The 23,945-nt window shown below is 34.1% G+C and overlaps 2 protein-coding genes across 4 annotated transcripts; both read left to right on the top strand.

The window, feature by feature from the left end:
- Positions 1–28: 28 nt before the first annotated feature.
- LOC132697085 (germ cell nuclear acidic protein-like) lies at positions 29–6,038 on the top strand. Of its 3 annotated transcripts, none has more exons than XM_060662360.1 (7): positions 29–391; positions 445–1,089; positions 2,677–2,821; positions 2,867–3,543; positions 4,025–4,391; positions 4,494–4,601; positions 5,611–6,038. In XM_060662360.1, the coding sequence occupies exons 1-7, from the start codon at positions 325–327 to the stop codon at positions 5,870–5,872; spliced, it is 2,271 nt and encodes a 756-aa protein (XP_060518343.1). In that variant the 5' UTR covers positions 29–324; the 3' UTR covers positions 5,873–6,038. The 3 variants fall into 3 exon arrangements, with proteins under 3 accessions (XP_060518343.1, XP_060518345.1, XP_060518344.1); XM_060662362.1 differs by having other exon boundaries at positions 2,879–3,543; XM_060662361.1 differs by having other exon boundaries at positions 448–1,089.
- A 6,757-nt stretch (positions 6,039–12,795) lies between these two features.
- On the top strand, positions 12,796–14,769 carry LOC132696675 (protein Cep78 homolog). The gene has a single exon (XM_060661644.1). The coding sequence runs from the start codon at positions 12,889–12,891 to the stop codon at positions 14,659–14,661; it is 1,773 nt and encodes a 590-aa protein (XP_060517627.1). The 5' UTR covers positions 12,796–12,888; the 3' UTR covers positions 14,662–14,769.
- Positions 14,770–23,945: the final 9,176 nt, after the last annotated feature.

Consider the following 23,945-nt stretch of genomic DNA (forward strand, 5'->3'; position numbering starts at 1 on the left):
ACTTTTAATATAGACGGTTACTCAAAGAACCTTTTATTGCTTCCCGACCTTCATTCCTTTCTCTCTTTCTTCGAGGGGAGTTCCTCAGCCTTCTAGGACTATTAGTTCTATGCCAATCAACTACCGGTCCCTTCAACTTTCGCGAGGTTTAATTCATTGAATCCCAATGTTGAAGTTAAAAAGAAGAAGAACAAATGTCATTTCTTCGTTTTGTTTGCTAATAAGAGGAAGCAATATGTTCTTTGGTTTTTTTTAAATTAACGGTAAGTGTTAACTTTTTTGTTTGTGTGTGTTATTACGTTCCCAGCAGAAGTAAATCTCATAATGAATGAATCCTTTAAATTGTTGAGTTCTATGTCCCCTAAATGTAACCAGAAAACAGTGACCAAAGGTAATATTTTTGTATCATTCAAATTATCAAAATTAAAAAAAAAATTTTTTCAGCAGTTAAAGTGCTCGCCTTAAACAGACACGTGAGAAGGTCTTCAATATATGCAAAAATCCCAACTATTCGAAATGAGAATTTGGTCTTGGTAGATGGAAGTACCAACTCGTCATCCAACAGTAAGAGCAAGCTGGATGTAACAGCCTCTAAAGTACATGATGTGATTGTTATCAACTCTAGTAGTGATAATGAAGGGGAAGACAATAAGCAAACAGCACCGTTGTATAATGACAATAGATCAAAAACATCTAGAATTCAAAAATGGTTGGCTGAGATTGAAGCTGAAGACAAGGGGACTTTAACTCAGTTTAGCCAGGTTTCAACGATTTATGGAGATGTTGCTTTAAATGAGAATGGTTGTGCTATACAATCGACTTTTATTGACCCTGCGACCCGAAGGTTTGATGAACTTTTTAAAACCAATTCTGTTTATGTAAATAAGGAAACTGACGACGCCGTTCTGGATAAATCTGATGTATCATTGGAGTTGCAATTTGACATAAGTTTGCGCAGCAAACTTCTTTCCAAATCCACACAAAATGCAGATCGAAATAAAAAAGAACTTATGGATTTGACTCCCCAATTGTCTATGGATAAGACTAAGGACCAGTTCAAAACTATTAGAAGAAGAAACAACAAATACAGTAAGTCATATTATTTTTTATATGAGCTATTTATGTCCTCTCTTTTGAAGATAAAGCAAAAAAAAGTGTTAGATGTAAAACTGTTTTTATATTTTCCCATAACAATTCCTATTTCCTATATGCACAAACCCCTTAAAAACTAGGGCGAGTTGAAAAAGATAGGTCAACCCACTGGCAATTGATTGTATCAAAAAAATCGGGATTTCAATTATGCCATTTTTTATTTTCACCCACCGTTTCTATAATATTTGAACTTTATTAAAAGAATAACATTTTTATTTAGAAACTTGTTATGCGTAATTTTCCTGTTCTGTTACACTTTTCCTGTAAATTTTCTATACTAGCAGAAACAACAGGGTGTTGGGTAACCTATTAGCCTATTACCTCCCAAATTTATTAGATTTTGCATATTAGTTTTATTAAACTGCCAATTCATAATAATTAATTCAGCTTTAGAAAAATCCATATTTTGTTTTTATTTATTTACACTACAATAAATTTTACCAATTTATCTACTCAGTTGCCATGTAAAAATTTGACAATGTTATTTTGTCATGACCAACTAATGTTATAGCAATAATCTTAGACATAAAAAAGGGTAAACATTGGAAAAATTAAAATAAGGGGCAATTATTAGAAAGAGCTATATGACACACTTATAGTTGAATTTCTTTGTAAGGTGTTTCAGAAAAATAACTATGTGATGTTCCATTTAAAAAAATCGAGATTTTTCAATTTAAAAATTACCAAATATATTTGTTTATTTTGAACACCCTGCAGCATCGAGTTGAAATTCCGTTGCATATGCCTTTTGCGTCATCTTGGAATTACGCTACATTCAAATATGAGTGATTTACCTTTAAAAATAATAGTTCTCTCGTAATTTAAGTGTTTTTTTAGCTAAATTAAAATATTGTGAAAACTATTAGGTTTACGTATGTATTGTTCATAATAAAAAAAGTTGAGGAATTTTAAAAAGAATTCAAAACATACTTTAAAAATAGGTGCTTTTGAGACACCCTGTATACTTTAAAATCATTTTAATAATTTCAGATAATGAATTTTACACTATCGTTGACTCACCCTGTACAATACCTGAAAATATACAATTGTTTCCAAAAATTAAAAAGGAGGGAAAAAATTATGCAAAGTAAAGCGTGTATTCAAGAAAATATATTTTAAGACCAAAAGCATAGATTGATAAAATTTACGATGGTCATAAGGTGCAGGACACCCCTGTTTTTCTGCTAGAAAATTTTCAAGAGAAGATACTTACATATACATGCCTACCAAGTTTCAACAAAATATATGAAAAGTTGCGGGATATATAAACAGAAATGTTATTTTTTAAATAAAGTTTATCGCCACGTATTATAGAAATTATAGAAATCTGGACGAAAATAAAAAATTGACAAATTTCTAATATTTTCACACAAAGAATGCGCCATTAACGGGTTGATTCATCTTTCAGGCTCACCCTGTATATATTATAAAATAATTATATTTAGTTATGGAACAAAACGGGTTCACAATAAATTAAAATTAGTATTTAAGGGATCTTGAAAATTGTTATTTTTCATTAATTAGATGATACATTTGAACCTAGTAATATAGAAGCTGAAACATTGTTGGACACGCTATATGGTACCAAATGGAGGGACAAGCACGAACAAGTGTTACCACAGACTGAACCAAGGAAAGGTAACCATTCTTCTACTTATCTTGAAAATAGGTAAGGACTCCAGAAAACTAATAAGAAAAAAGTAAACTGAAATAGTTTATATCACAGAGCGGCCACAGACAGGAAAATAATAAATTGCAAAAAGAAAACCTTACAACCGAAGTCGCCATGGATGGATAAATTCAAAGAAATATGTGATTCAGAAACAGACAGCGATGATTTAAATATTGGAAATAGGGTGAATGTTAGAACTAGATTAGAGTTTGATAGTGATTGTGATTCTGACAACAATTTGAGAATTCAAAATAAGGGTAAAGGTTCCCCTTTAAGTGAGACTGAGGGTGAATCCTTAGAAGATATAATCCAAAAAAAATTAAATAGTATTTTTCTCACACCGAAAGTAAATCCTTTAAGTGACAGTAATAAAAATGACAATTCTAAACATAATGAGGACAACAAAGCGAGGATGAACAATAAAAAATTAAAACATAAGGAAAATGTAAAGCCTACGGGCGATAGGGAGTATGCCACGGATAATAAAAAAAAAATCAAATCTAGAAATCTTGGTCAGGATGACAAAATACAAAATACGAAAAAGTTTGCGGTGCGGACAGGAACTGTAAGTAGCAGTAGCAGCAGAGATTTTACGGAGGATTCCAATTCACCTTCCAGTGACGATGACTTTGATAAAGAAGTCACGCGTATTGTTGAAAGTCGGAAAAGAACCAAGAAACCTTCAAGTGAAACTTGCAGTTTTTTAGAATCCTTATCAGGTAAGATAGTTTAAGTTAAATAAAGATTGTGGCAAATGTAGACTGAAATTCAACATATATTGAATATAATTACAATATATTTTTTAAATTTAAAAAAAGCCAAAGTATTTTCTCAATGGTCGAAAAAGAAATAAGTATTTTAAAATTTTGCGTCATTTTTCTAAGGGTCCCACTAAATTTATTGTTCATCAATCACTTGAGTACTGGCGTTACAATATTATGCGTAAATAAATTTTTTCATATTATAAAAAGATCTCATTAAAAAAAAACTTTTCTTTTTTTTTTAATGTTCAGTCTCCAACCGACGATTGGTGCATGTCTTTTGAAACCCCCGCATAGACATTCAAAATATTCCGTTTTTAGTTAGTATTTGCAATTTTTATACCATTAGTCTTTCAGTCCTTTGTCTGGTTAAACTTCTACTTAAAACAGTGAAGTATGGTCTTAAAATAAACATCCTGTATGTGTGCGACCTTTGCAGGTCAGGTGCCACTGCTAAAGTGCGACGCAGCAGCCAAGATCTTTCGCACAAGTTACAAGCACTATCGTGACGAGTTAGTGAAGAAACTGTTTAATTTATACAACGACAAAGTGTTTGAAGGCATTATACCGAGGGACACGGCTATCAATTGGAACCATAATTTGAGAGGTACCGCCGGTTTGTGTCATTGCAAAAGGATAACTCATCGAAATGGTAAAGTGGAAAGGATTGTGTCCATTAGCCTTTCATCCAAGGTTTTGGATTCGCCAGATAGAGTTAGAGACACTTTGATACACGAAATGTGTCATGCCGCTGTGTGGATCGTTAATATGGTGTCGAACGGACACGGACCATATTGGAAGAAGTGGTAATTATATTTTTGGAATGACATCTAAGAGCAAAGATGAAGGAACTATCAGCTATTTATACCATATACCTACTTGTTTGAAATGTGATTTAATATTTTCAGGGCTCTTCATGCGATGACAATTTTCCCGGAATTGCCTCCAATAAAAAGATGCCACTCTTACGTCATTAATACTAAATATACCTACAGGTGCCAAGGATGCGGACAGACGTATGTTATTTTTTAAATAATTTTTATTAGGAAGAGAATAATATAAAAAATATACAATGTGTCAACCACACGAGAAAAGTGAAACATACATAGAACATAGAGAAAGTAATAAAGAATAGTGTTTAATTCAGTACTTAAGTGTACTAAAAATAGTTACCTCACCATTATTTTATATGCTTATTTTTTTATTTGAAAGGTTCTTCTCATATTTGCACAGGTCTAAGGTTGGGAACGATCCTTCTGGGCGTTAAGACGTACAACCGTAATTTCATTTCATTAAATGGTGTAGCAGTGTCTAAGCACCTTGAAAAAACATCGATTAGTTTCTCTCGTTTCATGTCCATAATTTGGCATTTAGATAATTATGATATCATTCTTATCTATTTAATTGGATCATTAATATTATATTTACTATCATAATTTCGTAGTCCATATCATATGTTGTATGCAACAAACAAATACATAATATGCCTTAGAGATACTACAAATAAAAATTTGGTATGTTGAACATGTGTGGATTCTATCACTCCTATGCGCGTACTACCTTGCGTAGAGACTCAAAATACACTCGAAATAGCAGCGTTTGGACACTCCTTTTGTTACTTTTTCTATGTTTAACAACCTCAAATTACACTAATGAGTGCTCCTAAAGTTTTCACTTTTTGAATAAGTGTGGAAATTGAAATTTCTACATGGCATCTTATTTTTTGACACTTTCGCGGGGTATCTTACCTTTAAAGATAGAAAGATACAATTTTCGCATTAAGTACTACCTTTTCGTTTTTGAGATTCAGAGTCTGTTTGAAAATGTTGTATTTTAAGTTGCCTGGTAAATTGTTTTTACATAATTTTTTGCTTAATTATTGGACATTTTTCTTAATGTGTTGAAAAATATTTCCCGTTTCGCACAAAAACAAAGACGCCTTGAAAAGTTCCGCACAAAGAATATTACAGTTTTGCAAAAGTTGCATTTATAGAGAGAAAGTGTTATAAGTATACCCTTTTTCAGCATTGGTAGACATTCCAAATCGTTAAACATCGAACGTAAAAGATGCGGCTTGTGTTATGGGAAATTCGAAATCTTGATTAACAAAACCACAAAGAATGGAGAGACTAAAACGGTACCGGTTACACCGAAAAGGGAGCCGAGCCAATTTGCTCTTTTCGTGAAAGAGAATTATGCGTTATACAAGGAACCTTCGCGAAAACATGGTGACGTCATGAAAATTTTGGGACAAAAATTTGCAGAACTCAAAGTGCAAACCGCGTGAAAAGCGCTATTGACTATTGACGACGCCCGTATAGTACTATGATCGTTTTCAGTACCCTAAACTGATGTTTTTAGTTTCGGTAGAAAATTTTATGCAGGTGGTAACTTAAGCCAAAACGTATTTTTTTACAATGTTATGTTTTAATGAACGCAATAACCTTTGTGATTCTGTGCAAATAAAACTATTTAAATCATATATTTCTTTTTTCATGTTTATTCCTTTTGACTTAACGTAGAAGACGAAATTGTCTACCGTAGAATCCATAAGTTACGTCAGATGAGGGAAAGGAATCAACAAAATGTCGGCAGTGAGGCTGGTCGTGATTTCGGAAGTAGTCAGGGCTCCTAAATTTAAGAAATTTTATGAATTACCGTAAGCGCTGCTATTAGAGGAGGTCCGCCATTTCATGATAAATACATTTTACTAAAATATATATTCATAGATGATATTATTAAAAAATGTATTTATAAACTAAAAATAATGTAATCAAACGATATAAGTGAGACAAACAAAAAAGAAAACGAACAGTTTTAGATATGACCGAATCAAAGAGTATTCAGAAATTCAATCAAAAAATAAACTTCAATGCCATTTTCTGAAGAACTTAGGCGCTATGAGAAAGTAACCACGAATAAAAAAGAACAAGCATCACAATAATAATTGTTCTTGCCTTAACAAGCATTTCAGCCTGGGCAAACTGAAGTTTTTTGCGTAATTGTCTTGGCACCACGATATTTTTTTGTTATTTAGGTTAGTCATCCTCTTTGGCATTTTAGCTAAAAACCTGGAATAATAATAATCACTATCTTATAATCAGTAAACGATTTTTATAATTCGACCACGAGAAGTTAAAATAATTATTAAAGTTATAGTTTGCCAGTAGTACGAGGGTGGGGAGAAAAGTTTCCAGCCTGACCAAGAGGTGGCGTCACTAGGTCTGCTTTTGGAGGGGCATCCCAGTATCATTCATACCGAGCTTGTTTATACAGTTTCAGCGTAATCATTACATTATTTTAAGTTTGAGGTTACATTGCGAGAGACGCTTCCGTTGTTTTCGTGAAAAAGGAAAAATTGTAAAAAGGTGCTGTCAAATACTTCAATTTGAAAGGTTTTACACCAAAACAAATTAAAAAAGAAATGGATTCGACACTAGGAGACTCCTCCACATCATATTCAAGTATTAAGCAAACGTGTGAGCACCTCTGACGAGCCTTGCTCAGTACGGCCCGTTGAGGTCACAACTTAAAAACAAATGCATCATATAGTGTTGAGTGCTAGAACTTGCGAAACAAAACCTGTGTGCAAGGTGGGTGCTCGACCAAAAACTGATTCGAAAAAACATTTCTACCGACAATTTGGCGCTTTATAGGCATAATCCAAACGAATTTTTGCGTCGATTCATAACTGTTGATGAGACTTGGGTCCATCACTACGCTCCAAAGCAAGATAAAACAATTTTATCCGCAAACAAGATTATAGCTACTGTTTTTTGGGTTGCGAGAGGAATTATTTACATTGATTATTTTGAAAAGGGTAAGACTATTGGTCATATTGCGCAGTTATTGCAAAGTTTGTAGCACGAAGTGCAAATTAAACGACATCATTTGACGAACAAAAATTTTTTTTGTTTCATCACGATAACGCACCAAGCGCAATCGGCTATTGCCATATCCAAAAACCACGAATTGAAGTTTAAATTGATACCGCAAGATCCCTACTTTCCAGACTTAACCCCCAGCGACTATTACATGTTTCCTAACCTAAAAAGATGGCTTGGCGATAAAAGATTTAAGAGCAACGAAGAAGTTATCGAAGATGTAAAAGAAACGTATCAGTGTTGATGGAGATTATGTTGAAAAATAAAGAAAACAAAATTTAAACATCGTTTTTCTTGATCACGCCGGAAACTTTTCCGCTCCCTCGTACATAGTGTGGTAAACTGACATGAGCGTCAAAATTCAAGTCGTGGGGTATTATCTCCGAAAACATCCCACTGCTCCCAAACCCGTGGGACACTAATATCTCGGAAATGTTCGAAGTGACTCGGATCCGTGGGAACTGACATGGTAAAATGACATTCCGTGCGCTAGATAGATGTATAATTAGGTATTTTACAGAAGGTAGAAAAAAAAACACAATAAACATTATTTTTAAAAAAGCAATAAAATAAAAGGACATTACTTCAATGAAAATGAGGTAGTATAAGTTCACCGCACCCATAGACACCGATAATTAGGTTATTAATTGCCTTTTTTAACAAATGCAAAGCTTCACAAATATAGAAATAGCAGCCCTTAAAGCTAGTTCGATTAATTTTGAAATTTATTTAAAAAAAAGGTAAGAAAAACGAAGCACCCCTTTAGGTGCCTTTTAAGAAGGGATAACAAATGTTTAAAACTTGTTCACTTGTTTCAATCTTAAATTTTAACTTAAATATTTATTTTACAGTCTAGATGTAATATTTTGTTTTTAAACCCGTTAACTTGATCGTTTTCTGAAACAACGGTTGTCACTGTTCAGTTTGCCGAAGAGGGTATTATATTAACTGGAACCAGTTTTATTCCCACCAATTGGGCTAAAGGAGTTGCTGACCTTCTATAGGAGGGGCGGTATTCTGGGCGCCCTCTAGAGCGGTCTGGGGCCCAACGGGCCCATCTGGTGCTTGGACACCCGCGAGGGCGCCCCCCTTTAATACCAATACCACCAATGTTTAACACACATTCATGATTTCTATGGGAGTGGAGTTGTGCTTTAGAAAAATGTGAAAAAGATGGACACAAATGCAAACAATTCAGGATAGTTTAATTTAAAAATTTTTTGCTTGTTTACATCATCAACCAGTGTAACTGTAGTATTCTCTACAATGTATATGACAATAGCTAGAATAAGTCGCATTCTTATGAATTTACGAAAGTAAAGCAAAGCAGTAAAAAAAAATAAAAGAAAAATAATTTCGATAACAAAACTTTACTGCATTTAATCAGCCCCAAGGCATATTTGGCTCAATCATATGCAGTGTGCAGAGTGTATATAATAAGATTATTTTTATGATTTTACGAAAAAAAAGTTTATAACACTATAAAACTCCAATGTTTGACACATTTTGATATAATATTTTTGTTGACCATAGTTTTAAGAATTCGGTTTCCCTACTTTTTATTAAAACTGTTTTATATTTTTTGTTGATTTTTTGGTAGAGGCCTACAATGCATAGAAACAATTTTTTTTGAGTCAAAATTATCTGTCTACTTGCGCTAGTGGCGTGGGGGTAAGGATGACGATAAATAAATTACATTTTTCTACTCCCTTCTATAAAATGCCCAATTATATATGGATCTAGCGTGTGCAAAGAGTCGTTTTATCACTTCAGTTTCGTTTTCCTCGGATTCGAGTCACTTCGGACATTTTCGGAATATTACCGCACACGTTTGGGAGCAATAGGATGTTTTCGGAGATATTACCGCACGGTTTGAATTTTGACGTTTGTCAATTCTGACGGTCATGTCAGTGAATGTATTTGTGTTGTTTTGCAAAAATGTACCCAAAAAATAACGGTCGTAGAAACAGTATAATATGAAACATGTTTGGTAAACTCGTTTACCACACTTGTTGCATAATATGCTATTTTAAATTAGCTATTCATTTCGTAGTAAAAATGGCCACTTGACTTTGACTTTTTATGATTGCAAATGCTTATGATTTTCTGAAGAGGCCAGTGCTTTTTACCAAAGCGAAATATTTTCGAAAAAGGATTGCTCTGTATTTAAGTTCACCGTACTTGTTGCATAATATAGTATTTATTTTTTTCTCCTTCGTCCGAAGACACAAAGACAAAAAATAATTTTTATTAAGAAATGAAGAAAATAATAGAAAATTAACTCTTACCCGACAAAAAAATGTTGGACGAACGTCGTATAAATTTCAACAAAATATCGAAAGCGCCTAAAGCCCTTTTTTATTTCAACACACTGGATATCAATAGTAAAATGATTGTGGACCTAAGTTGAGATAAACATTTTCTCTTAAAATGGTTATATCATGCCCTATATAGCTATGACGCAATATAGTGTTCGCTATAATGCTGCAAAATTGGCCACCATTTTCCGAGGATTAATCAAGCCGCCTGTGATAAGCAACTGACGATCTCTTATTGGTTCGTCGATCCCTAAAATCGAGAAAACCAATTATACCGGCCAAGATAGTTTATACTTTGCACACAGGGTCCCAAAGTTATGAATAATTTAGTGGACCCGCCGCGGCAGACTTCAAACAACTCGGTGAGACGAATATGCAAATTAATAAATCTTGCGTCTTACTTTGAGTTGTCTTGAGTCGATCCGGTCCTAGTTTATCTGCATATAAATAGAAAGACGGACACTTGAGACTCCCTTATTGTCGGGCTATATGCGATGCCGTCGTTTTGCAAACGGGACGAGCAAAAAACACGTAAGTCCTTCAATTTCCGGTTTGATTTACGATCCTGTTTGTCGGTGTCTCTATGAAACCAATTCAATTTGTTTTTCTCAAACTGATTTTGACGTAATATCTGAAGGACTTCATAAATAATACCGGGTCGGAGTATATTCAGGCGGGGGAATATTTCTCCGTACCGAAGTTCTTGTGGTTCTTATGAGCGTTGTTAAAAAGATTTGGAAAAGTACGGCGTCCTCAAATTCGTACCGATAGATAAACGTTATTAGTAGTGAAAACAGTTTCTAATATTTTAATCTAGAAGACTTTGTAAATAAATATATCTGAGGGTATCTGATAGAAAGTGGAACATCTACGGGATCACAAAAGTCAAGCTCCTATATATAATTCTCTTTCCTACATGCCCCTATTATGGAGAAGACGCTGAACAAAATTTTACCCATTTATCGATAAATTTAATAATTTATGTGTTCAATTTACTAAAATTATTATTTATTTATTGTTACTTATTATAGTTCATTATATCGATATTAAACAAATATAGCTTTTGTCTTCAACAAAAATCTCATACCACCCAAAACTGTTTCTTATGATTTTACCTTGTAATTTGTTAAAGAATTATACGTTTATGGAAACTACACAAATTAAATATGCTTCAGTCATACTGTTATAAGAGATTTGTATTAGTGACCATCATATATATTACATTTTCATAAAATGTTGTCAAGTACTTTAAAGTGCATTCAATAAATAGTATATGATGCAACAAGTGCGGTAAATGGCAATTGAGTCACGAGTTTATTTGACTCGAGCGGAGCGCAGTGGGGCGAGTTTTTAATAAACGCGTGAGTTAAAAACTTTTTCTACTCCCGTCTGTAAATTACATAATTACCCACCGATCTAGCGTGCGGGAAGCGTCACTTTACCACGTCAGTTTCGTTTCCCAAAAATTCGAGTCACTTCGGACATTTCCGGGATTTTACCGCACGGATTTGGGAGCAATCGGATGTTGTCGGAGATATTTACAACGCTTTGAATTTTGACGTTTGTCAGTTCTGACAGCCATGTCAGTGAATGTATTCGTGTTGTTTTGCGAAAATGTAGTCAAAAACTAACGGTCGTAGAAAAAGTATAGTATGCTACACGTTCGGTAAACTTTTTAACGCACTCGTTTATTAAAAACTCGCTCCGCTCGTGTCAAATACACTCAAATGCCGTTTACCACACTTGTTGCATAATACACTATTACCATACTATACTTTTTTTACGACTGTTAGTTTTTGGGTACATTTTCGCAATACAACACAAATACGTTCACCGACATGACCGTCAGAATTGACGAGCGTCAAAATTCAAAGAGTGGGAAACATCTCCGAAAACATCCAATTCCTCCCAAATCCGTGCGGTAAAATCCCGGAAATGTCCGAAGTGACTCGGATTCGTGAGAAACGAAACTGACGTGGTAAAGTGACGCTTCCCGCACGCTAGATCGGTGTGTAATTAGGTATTTTACAGACGGGAGTAGAAAAAAGCAATTTGCAGCGGTTTTCTTTAGTTACAAATATATTATTTTAATTTAATTTTTAATTTTATAAATAAAATTAATTTTAATAAAAATAAATCACAACATAAGATGTTTAAATGGATTTAAAATGACTTAAGAAATAATGAATCTGCATATTTTACAAATTCAACAAACAAACGTAAAAATTGTTGAATAAGTTAATTTAATTAATTTTTAAAAAATCCACATACCTGTTGATTTTGGGTGCTTCTATTAATACAGTTTTCAAAAAAATTGTCTTGCACAAGGAAGAAAATCAAAATTTAATATTATGTTCACTAATATGGACCTTGTAAAATCTCTATTTCGTAATCAACTTTTTGCATAGTACTGCTTGAAAAAGCTGAGTAGGTAGATACTTTTTTTTTGCTTCTAATGAAGCTAGTAATGTCATCAGATATACAGAATCGGTTAAATGGGACAAAAAAATTATATTTAAATGTATAATTCCTTGAAGCTACCAAAATTATATTTTCAGAATTTTTAGATATACCAAATTCTTTAGTTTACTTATATCCTATTTCACAAAAAGTTGCATGGTTCAAACAGAATTATTTCGGAATTTCTTTATTTTGTCTGGATATTTTATGTCACTTTTCAATGTTATAGTGGTGGTTTAACATTGGGACACTCTATGGACAAAACAAGTGAATTTGGAGGAAACTCATTTTAATTAATAATAATTAATGCTTTCTCTAAAATATTTTGGTAGCTTTGGATATTATAGACTTAAATATATAACTTTTATCTCATTTAACCGATACTGTATCTTTAACGGTTTAAAAATAACCCATACAACAATTATTTTGGCTTAAAAGGAATAGGTACATGTGGAATGAACAACAATGAAATGCTAAAAATAAACCGATGATGGTTAGTGTCAAAAGCCCATCACCGAAAGAACTAAAATCAATGTGACGTCGCAAAACCTTACACGTCATTTTTCATTGTCAAACCCGAGAAAGTTGATTTCAAATGTTGTTTGTTTGTAATTAGGGCGCGCAATTCATTTTTCCAGCTGATGGATAAAACCAAATCGTCGGTCATCAAAACGAACCCGAAGCCTGTGAGCGTCTTTTACGTGTGGTACTCTGAACTGTGCAGACGGCTGAACATACACCCCTCACCTTTCGTTAAACCCGCAAAACCGAAGTCTCAGACCGTCCTAGACTTCACAGCGGATCGCCTAAAAGTCGAAGACTGGAATCCGATCATTAACGCGTTAAGACAAGATACCAGTCTTCACGTAATCGCCATACGAAGTCGGATCTCCAATTGTGAATTTTTACATGAGATCGACACGGAAGAAAAGGCGAGGAAAATGAAACGAAAATACGGCAGCATTTGGACCGCCTACGTTTTAAAACAACTACTGAGATCGGTGTCGTACACACTGAAGAACACTATGGTGCTCACTTACTTGGAACTGGACGGTTTGCCGCTATTCATGCCGTATCTGGAGCAGCTGCTGCAGGCGTTGAAAAAAAATCAAACCTTAAAGAACTTCTCGCTTTCCAACTGCTTCATTCAAGATTCCGGCTGCAGCATGGTCTGCTCATATCTGCGTTTCACGCCCAATATTGAAGTGCTAAATTTATCCGGCTGCCACTTAACTCCGGCCAGTGGCGAAAGTATCTCGAAGCTGATAAAATATCAACAAATCAACAGATACTGCGAGAGTTGGCAGAATTCGTTGAGATACGAGAATCCGGATTCCGGAAAAATGCGTGGCCTGAAAAGGATCACCCTTAATTCGAATCCTTCGTTTGATGACGCCGGGTTGAATTTTATCCTGAACGAACTAGAAGACGATTTATGGATCAAGGCTTTGGATTTGCAAAAATGCGGTTTGACCGAAAACATCTCGCCGAGAGTTTTGGACGTGGTCGAATCGAACGGCACGTTGGAGATATTCGACGTCAGACAAAACGATCTGCTGAACATTTCAACGATGGATAGGATCCTGCAACTGCTCAAACAACGACAACGGCTTGGTTTTCAACCGGAATTTCAGTGGTGTAGTACCGCTGTCGCTTTAACATGGACTTCCGTCCATTCGACCGTTTCGAAGTCAACAGTCCCTCCGGCTCGTGATGTGTATAAAACAAAATCGGCGCCGATGAAAAACTCGTCTACATTCGCAGACGGATCTAAAGTCCTGACCGTGAGGAAGACCAGAACGGTCGACCGCATACCGAATGGAGATCCCGCGGGATTCGCATCGTTGAGTAACACCAAACAACAACTACAGGAATTGAATGAGAAGCTGAATAGGGAAATCAAAAAGCGAAAGGAAATCGAGAAAATAAATCACGACCTTCAAAACCAGTTAAATCAAATTAGATCTACGAAACAAACGCCAGCACCCGACACCAAAAAAAGCATCCCTACTCTCGCGGCGGATAAGACGTTGGTTAAAGTGAACGGCATAAAGAAGGGCATTTCGAATAATATTATTGCTTATAATTCCGGCAAATTAGGCAATGTTAGTGTGTTGGCACCGAGCGGTAAGGAGGACAAAAAAACTACGAAGCAGCACCATCTAAAGAATGGTTACCATAAGAATGGTTTGTGCACTAACGGAGTGTCCATCAATTTCAAAAACAGTGTCTATAGCGTCTTTGAAAAATTATTTAAAAGCGGTCATCTAATAGACGAGAATGAAGTATTCGATAGTTTCACAAACGACTGCCCTAAAACTCCGACTAACGGCAAGGTGATAGATGAATCTTTATCCAACAGCCAGATGTCTCTTTACAATTACATGGAAGCACTGAAGTCACACGATACTTAAGCGAAAGGGGCGGATTAATCTGAATTCTCGAAGTTACAATATAGGTCGATAAAATTTAGTTTGATCTCAGGCTACATGTACGTAGTAAATGACAAATGGAAATAAAATGCTAACTGAACTCATACTTTTGTTTAATTTTGCATTTTAAATGCTAAAGTGCTAGTTTTTTGTTGATTGAACATTGATGATAAAGTAATCCTTGCTAGAAAAGTGATGCAAATTTTACAATAGAAAAAGACGGCTAGTAATGGGGATTATTACACTGGTCTGCAAAAAAAAATATTTTTCTCTCCTTGTTTTCATGCATGAATTCATCTTATTTTATGCTCTAAACACGGAATCTGTTATACAAATAAGTGCCACACGTAGGTTTTTAATTTAATATTTATTTAATCAAAAAAAAAAAAATTATTAAAGTATAAATTATTATAAGGAAATAAAAAAATGTGGGGGCTTGAGTTTTACAGTAAAAAATCCTAAATTATATTAACAAAACTCGATTGAGATTGTAGACCTGAACTATTTTTATTTTCAGCCTCCTCATTAACTAGTGGAACTGGAGGTGGAGTGTGTTTATCACGAGGAATTGGTCTCTTTGCAGATAGGACGTTCAGATAAACAATCTTATCTCTATTTTTTTTTCGAGAATCCTCGTGTAGATGTCATGCAGAAATAACAATCATTCTCATGATTTTGAGGCTCACTCCAAATCATTGGCATTGAAAACGGCATGGATTTGTGACTTTCTTCAAGCCAACCTCTCAACGTTCTTGAGCAGCTATTGCAGCATACTTTTGGCAACCAACTTTTATCTCGCTCATCGATAGAAAATCCAAAATATAGCTTATAAGCTGTTTTAACCAGATCGGTCATGACATGTCGCTGTGTTTTTAGTATGTATTCCCCACAAATGTAACAAAAACAATCTGAGGAATTTTTACAAGTCTGAACCTGTAACCTAAAATCACATAAAATTAATTTTAAAACAACTTTCAAACTTCTATTTTATATTTATTGGCTCTACTTAAAAAAATACTCAAACTACATATCAAATACTTAAATTCAATGTAGAGAACATGAACTTTATGCAAAACTTGCCAAAACATTTGATATAAAAGGTAAACAATTAAACGACAAGTTTTCACTGAACTGTTGTAGTGTCACAATGAATACTGCGCATGCGCGTATTTACTACCGTAAAATCACCTTCGGCACTTTCCTCCTTTCTTTTATAACCCTCTGAAACTCATTTGTATGTATATTTACTTTTTGTAACGTTGACGAATGAAAAAATTGAAAAAAATATAAAAAAATTATATCGAAAAATCTAGACGTGATAGAAAAAATCGGCTAACGGGGATAGATTCAAAATGTTTGAATCATTATTTATCATAAAATTTTGAAAGGAGGATTTCATTGCCAGCCAGTGTTATCTTTCTCTTGCCCGTTTATATAAATGAAAGAATGGAATGTGTTGGTTGTTTGGTTAATTTATTTACTACGGATATATTACTGAAATTATTTTTTGTTATAATCTTCAATCTTAAAAATTCATCGAAAAAAGCGCATGCAAATGTACTTATTAAAAAATTAATGGAAAATTTATTGGTCACAAAATAGGAGTATGTATTTTTTCAGGATTATTATTTCAAAAAAACTTTAAAATGCAAACGTAATATTTTCTTAAATATGTGTAGGGCTGTCCAAATTGGAAATTTTTAAAGAGAACTCCCCCTTGCTAAAAGAGTTTGACGAACATTAATGTAGTTGTCCGGAACATAGAAAACATAATTACAAGAACCACACATGGATCTCTGGTTCCGTTACAGAGTTTTTGGGTCATTTTCGAAAATGTACATTTTTAAAAAATTGCTATAACTTTTCTGTTATGAAAGGTTTTGTATTTCTTTGTGTTTCAGAGCTTTTTCTGCGAAATCTTTAATAGCTTAAATACAACCGAAAAATCGATTTTTAGGGTATTTTCGGAGCATCGAATTTAAAATTAGCTTTCGAAAAATGTACCATACTTCATAATTTTAAGTTCCTAAAAAAAAATAGATGGTTTGAACTTTCAACAAGTATGCTTTGGAGAGTGTCACCGTAATACAGAAAACAAATGCGTGGTAAAGTTCTAATTTGAGGTTGTAAAGTTAACCTTTCAAATAAATTTCAAAGAAGCTTCAAGACAAGCGTACTCGGTTCCACTTGTCTAAGAAGCACTTACACCGTTGCACTTTTTTGATACTCCCAGTTTTATTTGTAGCGACTCTTAAGTTTATGTATAGCTTTTTAGAGACTTATTCTCAAACTGACTACTTTTTTGTTTGTTGTTTTATGTCAGGATTTTGGTTGTAATACAATTTTCTTGGTATCTCTGCATTTTTCTCTGCATAAAAAAAATTATAATATCCTATTTATTTGAAAACTACTTGTTTGAAACTCTCTATATCAATTATTCTATATTATTGGAAATGTAATTGTAAGTACACATTAATTTTTTAAAAATATACAGGATCTCCCATTTAACAAAAATCACATTTTAGCTTGAAGATTAGTTTTCTGTCAGTTTCCCTTTAAACGTGGGCATTTTAGCAGACCCTGTGCATTTGTGACAATTAAATCAAAAGGCAAAGAATACCATAATACAAATTATAAAATTAAATTATTACATTTAATTATTTATTTAAATTATTACATTAAAACATTTTATTTAGATATTCATCTCTATATATTTTTTTATACAATAATTCGATTAATTTATAAAAAAAAATCATGTATATGCAAAAGTGTAAATGCTTTACTTACCTAAAAAAATATACTATATTTTGGCGGTAGTCAAAACAATTGCGAAAAACTTGAGGTGATTTGGTTCTAACTAAATGGTAGTTTATAAAGCTTGCGGAAAAATAGTGTTAAGAGGTTAAATAATAAAATTTTCTGAAAACGCTTTCTGTATTTTTCTTCACTTTTATACTAAAAATTAAACTGCCCTATATCATTAATTATAAACAAATAATTTTTTCTAAATGCAATGTTAATGTTGTTTTTGCAAGAACCAAAAAGTTTATAAATCAATCTATCAAAAAAAAATTTTTAATTACATAAGTTATTCTTTCGATTTAGTTAGGAAGAATGATAGGGGTAGTCTAATTCAATCTCTCTTACGCATTTTTTTTGTTGTTAAAATAAAAAATAAAATTTTTATTTTTTCAGCAATTTTGAAGTATCTCCCTAATGGTGAACCCAACGTTTATACACTAGTTTTTGAACAAGACATCACATTTGTTTTTGAGAAACCCTATGTATAATACTGAAATCATATGCAATACAAAATATTTATTAATTAACACAAGATTGGGACAGTCGATAATATTCAAAATATATCATTATATTTTCAAGAAGGATAAATAATAGAAATGATTTTAAAAAAAATATTGTTTTCCTCTTCTTGTATATATGCTGCGTTTCAATTGGTATTCCTGTAGTTGGTTTATACTGTTCAATAAAATTCATTATTATGATTAAAAATTCCAAACAACTAGAAAAATTGAGAAAAATATTAATAGTCTCCTATTAAAGGTATCTGCCATTAATATTAATGTGAACATGAACAAAACAATTCCCATTACTATCCGTCTCACTCAAAATAAAATTTTCCTCACGAAATGTATATACCGGAACCGTTGCAGTTTGATGGTGTAAAATAAGCTTAGGAATTTTAAACGCATATATCCGATAAGCATAAATCACCTGTTACCTCTGGACTATAACCACGTTCCGCTGCGGCGGCAATATATGGTTTTATTGACTGTAAATAAGTTTTCCGCGTATAAGCCCTTCTAGACGTGGCCTAGTCATCCGGGGGCTGGCCTTTATGTCACGTGTGTTTTCCGTAATAAATAACTCATGTTGGTTTACGGCTCGATAGGAGCTTTAAGACAGATCCGAATAAAAATAATGCAATAGCCGTGTCACAGGTTAAACTTACAGCGGCGCCTATTAGATTCCAGTGGCGTGCGGGCGATCTATAGGACGGTCTCCGATATCAGCAATTATATTAAACGATAGGCAAGACCGAATGAGTATTCGATTCCATCATAAACTTGTAGGTAAGATTTCTGTTTACTGGGTTGGGAAAATCGCATCGAATTGTACAACATAGTGATCGAAAACTGCAAACAGTACCAAAAAGAACGGTGTTGACAGAACGGGTTAGAAATTCATCAGTGCTTGTGTTTTTAAAAATTACGTAGTTCAATAACTATTAATTAATTTTTTGCTCCTGTATAGATTATGCCAAATTTGTTTTAAGAAATATTACATGACGGCTATTATTGTATTTACTTGGTATTTGCCAGTTTTCAATATAATTTCTCACCAAAACTACTGTAAAAGTAGGGTCGGAATCTTTGATATCCAGCAGCAGTGTGTTTTCTTTACTTCTGGACCTTGTACCTCAAAGGGGAGATTCTTAACTAGTCAAAGAAACTACAGATTTCACCAGAGGAAAGCAAAAGCAACGCCAGCGACGAAAGGAAAAACGACTTTGATTGATATCGGCTTTATCTCAGGGTGCCTAAAATTTAAATGAGTCACATGATGCAGTGTCACGTTAAATGTAAAAATGGATTCGCTAAATGTGGATATGTGCATATCTTCTAAAGACGATTTATGGAAAAGTTTCTCACTGCTGCACAATATATTCTCACCAGCAATCTAATTATTCAGTTTTTCTATAAACATTACATTTCTCTTTTGAGGATTAATTTAATTGAGTCTGTACTTCGCCATTCCTCTCTTTGCAATTTCTTCACACTCAGCAAATGCTTTGGCAAGTTAATTTTCCGCCCCTGGTTTATTACGAAGACGTGACCACCACGTCTCCCGCTTTATGTTCGTTGCCTTTCAGTAAGTAAAATTGGCCTACAACACTAGTGAGTGAGGGAGTTACCGTCTCCTTTAGAGAGCACGCACAGTTCCCGCGGGATCTGGAAAAAAGCGAAAAAACAAATTTTATTACTTTTTAACCGACATATTTTAGCACTCGTGCCGCGAACCTTCTTTTTATTTAAGACAAGAGACACGTTTCGGGCATAACGCGGTTACTGTCGACGTATGATTTAATAGAGAGATAAAGCCACACCATATATGCGCACGTATTCCGCTGACGTAAACGCAGAAATCATACGTCACACGCATCTTTTTTTTTAAGAAAGTAGATAGGCAATAAGGACTTAAGAACAGTTTCCGCCGGTCTCGCTACGTCGAACCTTATTGCCTGTCCACTGACAAAATGTTTTAACCTATGAGATGAAACATTCCACATCGTTGAGAAGAAAATTTAACCTATCTTCCGAATTTTGTTTACTCTGGAACATTGTCAAATTGTTTGTCATCATGACAAACTTATCAAATTTTATTGTTCCCTAAAATCGATATTATTTGCGATTTGAACCCATAGTTATTAAACTTTTGTTTAGCTTGTCAATTAATGTACTTAGGAAAAGTAGAAATTGGAGGATATTCCAATTGAAAAGACTATGAGGCGAGGAAATGATTCCTTTTCAATAGATTTATTTGGAATTTATAAGCACACTACACTACACTCAGCAAGCAGTTATTGTCATTAATAGTAATTTTTTTGATAAAATTATTATTTTACCTTTCGAAGAATTTTTGAGCAAAGTATTAATACAAAAAGGAAAACATTTCTTTTTGGTTAATGTCTTTCATTCAGCAGAACATCGTCTCTATTTCCATATTACAAAGTAGTAGACATAGAAAAATTTGTAGTGTCATTTACACATACGTTAGGGAGTGGATTACAGGAAATTATGAAATGAAATATATCACAAAGTTGGACCTTGAACCTGACTTTAAGTACCTTGGGTGCTATCCGAATGAACAACTTGTGCCACACAGTGAAATAAAATCTAGGGTCGAAACGGCTCGTTTCTCCAAAGCCACTCTTTTTTAGTGCCAATGAAATCCTACAGTGTTACATAGGGCTGCCACGATCCATCATCTGGACGCATTTGAAATGTGGTTTTATAGACGAATGCTCGGAATATCATGGGTAGCTATACGAATATGAATTGTGAATAAAGTAAACGAGCGCACCCAACACCAAGAACAACATCCCTAAGCGCATAAAGCGATGCTTAAAGTGAATAGTATAAAGAAGGATATTTTAATTAATATTATTGTTCAGAATTCCTGAAAATTAGGCAATGTTAACGTATTGGCACCCGGAGGTAAGGAGGACAAAAATACTTCGAAGCAGCACCGTGTAAAGAATGGTTACTATAGGAATAATTTGTATATAAATGGAGTGTCGGTCAATATCAATAGGACTGTCTATAGAGTCCTTGAGAAGTCTAGTAGACAAGAAAAGACTGTCCTAGATCTTCAACTAATGGCAAGCTGATAGATGAATCTATCCAACAGGCAGATGTCTCTTAACAAATATATGCAAGCCTAAAGTCACAAGATACTTAAGTGAAAAGGGAGGATTATATGAATTCTAGGAGTTATTAATACAGGTTATTAAAATTATTGCACCTTTAAAGGTTAAAGAATTTTGTTGGTTTTAATATACCCGTACCATCAGTGAAGTCGATCTAAACCAGAATGGAAATGGCTTGGAAGTTTTACCATAGAAAAAGACGGCTATTAATGGAGATTGTTAATAGTATAGTAGTGCCGGTTCTAAGCCACTTTTGGCGGGAAAATTTGAATTTTCGTGGACGTTCGGGCGTGTTCGGATTGGCGTGTGAAAATTTTGAATCTTCGGGTACGTTCTGGTATTCGCGGGAAAATTTTGAATTTTCGGTTATGTTCGGGTTGGCGTATGCGTTCTCATTCGGTTTTTTTCGGAAAATCTTCGGGTTCCGCATGCGCAGTATAAATCGTATTCGGCTATGTCCGGACTAACTTGTATCTGTAAAAGGAAGGAGGAAGTTTTGTGGAGGGGTACGTTTCATAAATACCAGTTGCTAAACAGCGACCTCTTAAATCTGAATATAAATTGACCTGTTGTATGAATCTTAAATATGAACAACCAGGATTTTTGTACAATGGAAGATGGTAAAATTTTCTAAATGATAACAGTTATTGGAAACCATCTGAAGGTTGATTCAGGAAGAAGAAGAAAGTACAAATGAAAATGAAAAAATCGTATTTCACAACAATCATTCGAATTTTCAATGCAATTCTAAATCTGCTGTAATGGCGAACAATACTACTGAACGTCATCAGTTTATTCAAGGTGAAAATTGATCATTCTCTAAATGTTCGGAATGATTAATTAAATAAATCGTTTTTGATATTTTACCTATTATTTAAATCCCGCTGATAGAGAAAATTTTTGTCCGATATTTTTCCCTTCATCTTTTGTAGAAATAGGGTTGTTGTTGTAGGGTTGAAGCTGCTCGTGCCAGAAACCATAAAATCACTTTTTTGTAATGGCAATCTAAATCTGAAACTTCGCCAAATAATTATAAAGTGCCAATGGTCAGTATTGCTGCATGGGGCTGAAACCGGACGCTTAATGTTGCATAGTCGAATGCTCCGAATATTAAGGGTTCGAGTTCTTGAATTGTCGTAACCTGTTATATCTCGGACATTTCCCTAGGCGGTTGACGTTACCGTACTATTCAACTTATTATGAACAGGTCTCTTGGTTTTTTAATTAAAAGCCTAATCGATACTACTTAATATATCTATTATTATTGTAGGTTCAGTTTTCGATTTAGCTGTAGCGTCAGTCGGTTTTGGTGTTCCAGTAAACGTGAATTTGCAGGGTTTTAGTGTTTCGAAATCGACCGCTAGCAGTTCGAAACCCAAAAAGCAATCCCTTAAATAAAAATTTTATTTCATTATTTGGGCTTCTATATCAATCAAAATAAATAAGAACTAAAAGTTCAGATTATCACGAAATTATATATTGACATGACAATTGTTTCGACAACACCGTGTCTTTATCACATTTGATAAAGGCACGGTGTTGTTGTCGAAACAATTGTCATGTCATTATATATAATTTCGTGAAAATTTGAACTTTTAGTTCTTATTTATTTTGTTAAATGGATTTTCATCAAGTAAAAGCCACCTCAGGTCAATTTTTGAAAGAAGCTGAAATTGGTTTCTTGGCTATTTGATATTTTAAATTGCTTCTACGTTGCCGAATATGTTCCCAAAACATTTGGTTTTTAAAATAAGGTTTTTCCCAAATACATATAATTGAAAACCAACAACAGAAGTCCCGCTGCAAAGAAAGCCCAGATCCAAGGCCAGACGAAATGGATGAAGGAAGAACGAAGACACGAGTATAGAAAACGGGATTCAAACAGCATTTATGTAAAGGTAATACATTCTGAATTGTCTCATAGACATTTGATAAAGACACGGTGTTGTCGAAACAATTGTCGTGTCATTATATATAATTTCGTGAAAATCTGAACTTTTAATTCTTATTTATTTTGATAAATGTATTTTCATCAAGTAAAACCCACTTCAGTTCAATTTTCTATATCAATGTTAGGATGTAAGTTTAAAAAATTGACGTGTAATTTCTGAACACCCTGTATATAGTACCCGAATCTTCCATTCGATGATAGCCCCTTTCGTCTATCGGTGTCGTTTAAAAGTGACATTTTTTAATGCGATTTTTCATCCTCGTTTCGCGGCAAATGACTTTATAAGCGTAGCGCTGACGATGACGTGTGAATCACGGGGATACGTGTAATAATATGTCGGCCCGAAATGGAGGCGTGCCGAGCATCTTTCATTCAAAGTGGAAACCGTCTCCGACGGGTTAAAGTAAAAAATTGACTTGGAAGGAAGTTAGCGGGGTAGAACACGTGTCACAAAGGCGGTAGGGGTGGCGGGGGGCCCCGCCTTCGCTGAATCCTCCGCTAGATATTGTCCAAGACGTGCTGCGACTACTTGAAAAGCCGAGACGTTATATTGTAAATCTCATTCTGTGACAATAATTTATATGTAAATAGATCCGACTTGTGCGTGTTGCATTCGAAAAATTCAAAGGCTGATATATTTGCATTATCCCCCGTATGGTTGGCCCTTTCCGGTAATTTATGACTCCGAGGTGCTCGGTTGTTAAATGTTTAGATTGATTGGGTTTTGCGTACATCTATAGCTCTTTTGGTTAGATTTCTAGGAACCATATGTGATACATCCCACTCCTGAACTAATACGAAAAAAGGCGATGCCTAGCACTCAAAGACTGGATAAAACTGCAAGGAAATGAATTGCTTTTCTAAATA

The sequence above is a fragment of the Cylas formicarius genome, unplaced genomic scaffold (genome assembly GCF_029955315.1).
Source record: "Cylas formicarius isolate icCylForm1 unplaced genomic scaffold, icCylForm1.1 PGA_scaffold_1__22_contigs__length_36826433, whole genome shotgun sequence".
In the NCBI taxonomy this organism is placed as follows: domain Eukaryota; kingdom Metazoa; phylum Arthropoda; class Insecta; order Coleoptera; family Brentidae; genus Cylas; species Cylas formicarius.